This window comes from Ctenopharyngodon idella, chromosome 15 (genome assembly GCF_019924925.1).
Source record: "Ctenopharyngodon idella isolate HZGC_01 chromosome 15, HZGC01, whole genome shotgun sequence".
NCBI lineage: Eukaryota > Metazoa > Chordata > Actinopteri > Cypriniformes > Xenocyprididae > Ctenopharyngodon > Ctenopharyngodon idella.
In genome coordinates, this window is record NC_067234.1 from 16,479,185 (window position 1) to 16,483,326 (window position 4,142).

Here is a 4,142-nt window from a genome sequence, read left to right on the forward strand (position 1 = left end):
GCAGTGAACCACGGTTTGTCGTTGTTGTAAGTTAAATGAGTCTTTGTAGGAATGCACAAATCCTCACAGAAACTGATATATGATGTAACAGTCTCTGTGAGCTCGTCCAGATCGGTGGCAGCAGCTTCAAAAACACTCCAATCAGTCCATTCCAAACAGGCTTGTAAAGCCCGCTCTGTTTCGGGGGTCCATCTCTTTACAGTCTTTGCTACAGGTTTAGCTGATTTCAGTTTCTGCCTGTAGGTCGGTATGAGATTAACTAAACAGTGATCAGAGAGCCCCAAAGCTGCCCATGGGACAGAGTGATATGCATCCTTTATTGCTGTGTAACAGTGATCCAGTGTATTACTGTCTCTGGTGGGACAAGTAACATGCTGTCTGTATTTTGGAAGTTCACGTGAGAGAATCGCTTTAAGTCCCCGAGAATGATTAAAACAGAGTCTGGGTGTTGTTGCTCACTCTCTGTGATCATATCAGCAAGTATCTGTAAAGCCGAGCTCACGTGCGCATTGTAACATGTATTTGCATTGTAACATGAAAGATCAAACTTAATCAGTGCAATTTTCTTATCAAAAAGATTACTGTATTAATGCACTAATATGTACCCCATAATTTTAAAAAGCCTTTATGTATTGGTACACTATTTTTACAAAAATATACTTCAGAGATATTTTAATCATAAGAATTTCTAGGGGTGCCGATAATTGTGGCCAACATGTACTGGAGAAAAACATTTATTTTATAATGTGAGTTTCCCACCACTTTCAAATGTTTTACTTTGATAAAGGTTGGAATTTTGGTTAACACTTTAGTATAGGGAACACATATAAACTATTAACTATGACTTTTCCCTCAATAAACTCCTAATTTACTGCATATTAATAGTTAGTAAGCTAGTTGTTAAGTTTAGGTATTGTGTAGGATTAAGGGATGTAGAATAAGGTCATGCAGAATAAGGCATTAATATCTGCTTTATAAGTACTAATAAACAGCCAATATTCTATTAATATGCATGCTAATAAGCAACTAGTTAAAAGACCCTAAAATAAAGTATTACCGAATTTTGTGATTTTTTTTTTTAATGAAAGATCAAAAGGATAAAAACTGCAGATTTATTTTCACAGCCGCCTTTGCTCGTACTACTAAGGGTGCCAGTATTTGTGGAGGCCACTGTACATTAGGATCAAATATTTTATTTAGATAAAGTGTGTCATCAAATGGTTTTTCAAAAAACATAGTAATAATTGCTTACAAAAAGTCATTGTCACAGCTTAGTTGCAGTAATAATCGCACAAAAACGAATTACTCAACAGGTAACAATCTTTAATTCGATAATACACACAGGAGCAATCACAGGGAGCAAACAACCAACAAAACAATGTCACAGAACAAACAACAGAATGAACTGAGGGCTTATATACGTACAGAGATAATAAACATAGAAACAGGACAGGTGTGATTAAATAATATACTACTTAGGAAATTAACTAGAGAACAAATGACAGCGATCACAGGCCTACAGAAACTGAACAAAGCACTGAAGAACTGAACCAAAACACTGAAACTAAACAGGGGTGCGTTTCCCAAAAGCAAACTATGGCCGCAAGTTCTGTCACTACCAATAGAGTTCAATGTGACTTACGACCATAGTTGGCTAATGATGCTTTCGGGAAACACACCCCAGAACAGAAGTATGACCCTGATAGTCATTTAAATTGCTGGTGATTTTTTACTATTTGTTTTGTCATGAGATCAGTAACTAAGAATATAAGCAGGACAGACATTTGAAATAATTTGGATTAATAAATAAAGGACAGATAAATAAATAGCATATCACTACTGTATAGTTGTATACATAGAGATATTGTTCATTGACATAATTGTTTTTTACTATCATACAGACCACTGTGAGGCATAAGCATGAGGGTCTTCATATGAGTATTTAATTTCTAATGATTAAAAGAATCGATGAATGCACATTTTATTCATTTTGAAATAATTCCAGTTGGTGCAGATCTGTTTTTAAGCACTTTTCGAATTTTGTCTCTGATTTCAGCGGTGTTTAAAACATAAATTATGGGATTTAGCATTGCTGGAACAGCATATGCCAGAGATGTGCTGATGATTCTGGAATTTGGAGTGCTATAAATCAATAAAACCCAAAAAGAAGCAAGGTATGTAAAGAATATTGGGATATAGTATATTCCTACTAACAACAGGTGCGAAACACAGGTCTTCAGTGCTTTTAAACGTCCTTCCCAAGTTGCAATTTTGCTTACAACATAAAAAATGCACAGATATGACAGGATTATAATGAGCAATGGTGCTATAAGGTATAAAGATGTGTAGAGAAGTCCCATAATCTTATTAATGCTATTGTCATTACATGCCAACCTATACATCGGTCCATGGTCACAAAAATAACTCTGTATTACATTGGTTTTACAGAATGAAATTCGAGTGATCAAAGACACCATCATGGTCACAATGCTAAAATTAAATAAAAAAATTGCTGAGAAAAGTAAACACATATTGGTATTGTTCACAAAAACATGATATCTCAGTGGCAAACAAATTGCAATTAAACGATCATATGCCATAACAACAAGAGTCAGACTCTGCGTGGCACTAAAGAGAAACACAAAAAACATGTTTACCAAACAAGCATTGAAGGAGATGTACTGTGAATCAAACAGAAAAGTTTTCATCATGTTAGGAATCAGTGCATTAGTTTCACAAATATCAGCCAAGGCCAAGTTAAACACACCAATGTACTTTGGACTGTGCAGGCTTCGGTCAAGAGCTATAACGAGAAGGACTGTAGAGTTCCCAATTACAGTTATAAAATAAATGATAAATAAGAATGTATAGTAATAGTTGCTGTACGGTATGCCTGTAAGTCCAATGATGAAAAAGTATTCAGGATGGACAATGGAAATGTTCTGGGAAAAACTTGCACTTAAAGAACTCATGGCAGTTTTTGCATTTAGTGTTTTGTTCAAGCTGAAAATAGAAATTACCAAAGAGATATAAGAAAAATCTAGAGAATTCACAAAATTGTCATTTCACCCTTTTAACAAATACTTTTAAGTGTTCAAAATATACCTAAATAAACATTTGCATAATACAAATACTGCATGACATTTGAAACAGAACAAAGTTTTAGAGCAAAGCAAACAATGACTGATTGTCTGACTGCTTATAAATTGCTTTGAATTCCTCACCAGTCAAAGCTTGTCCTTATTCTCTCATTCCACAAAGATCACTGGATAACTGCATCAGCGATCCAAATATATGTTCTGTTTCACCTCTTGAGAGCCTTCAGATCACACAATGATGTAATGTTGTTGTAAATGCTTTGGTCAGTAGTTTGGATGGATGTTGCCTTTTCTTACTGGTCTGCAAAAATTTTCTTTGTGTTCTCATTTGTGCATTCGAGGATGAATTGAAGGAACTTAGTCTGTTATATAACAATGATAACTTTCCTTTTTATGTTTGAATTTTATCACACTTGAAAATGTAAATAGGCCTGTTAAGTAAAGAAAGAAATAGGAAATTAACAGATCCAAAGATGCAACCAAATGAGCCATATCAGCAGATCTCAGACCAACATTGTAATTTCAAAATGGACACCTGAATTACACATTTAGGCTAAATAAATAAACAATATTGTGCAATAATATAATTTTATTAATAAAGTGTTTGATCAGATGCTTTTTGTCACATCACAAAGAAAATTAAGATGCAGAGAGGCATAGCAGATCTAATTGCAGCTTAACTTTATTAAATCAAACAAAAGAATAAAAAGAAAAACAAGACATAAGCGAAACTGTGCACTAAACACAACCAATACAAGACAAGAGAACTGAAGGCATTATATACACAAGATAATCAAACTCAATAACAGGTGTGCATCTGTGCACTAATCAGTGAAACAATGAATTACAGTGACAACAAAATAAAAACAGGAAGAAAACACAGGAAATAATGATAAACTAAAAGTCCTTGTAAACTAAACCAAAATACAAACATTATGTGACAATACTCCCTCCATCCGGACAGTGGCTCTTGATGCCCAAATAGACCAATATATAAGGCAGTAGTGTGAAATTCTTAGTGGAGGGAGTGTCAGCACTGGCGGC

The 4,142-nt window shown here is 34.5% G+C and overlaps 1 protein-coding gene across 1 annotated transcript; it reads right to left on the minus strand.

Annotated features, from left to right (window-relative positions):
- Window positions 1-1,978: 1,978 nt before the first annotated feature.
- On the minus strand, window positions 1,979-2,978 carry LOC127495065 (olfactory receptor 52E4-like). Its single transcript, XM_051861475.1, has one exon. The coding sequence runs from the start codon at window positions 2,970-2,972 to the stop codon at window positions 1,986-1,988; it is 987 nt and encodes a 328-aa protein (XP_051717435.1). The 5' UTR covers window positions 2,973-2,978; the 3' UTR covers window positions 1,979-1,985.
- Window positions 2,979-4,142: the final 1,164 nt, after the last annotated feature.

Excerpts from the sequence above, each read along its gene's own strand:
- LOC127495065 (XM_051861475.1), bottom strand. The coding sequence starts at position 2,972 with ATGAGTTCTTTAAGTGCAAGTTTTTCCCAGAACATTTCCATTGTCCAT.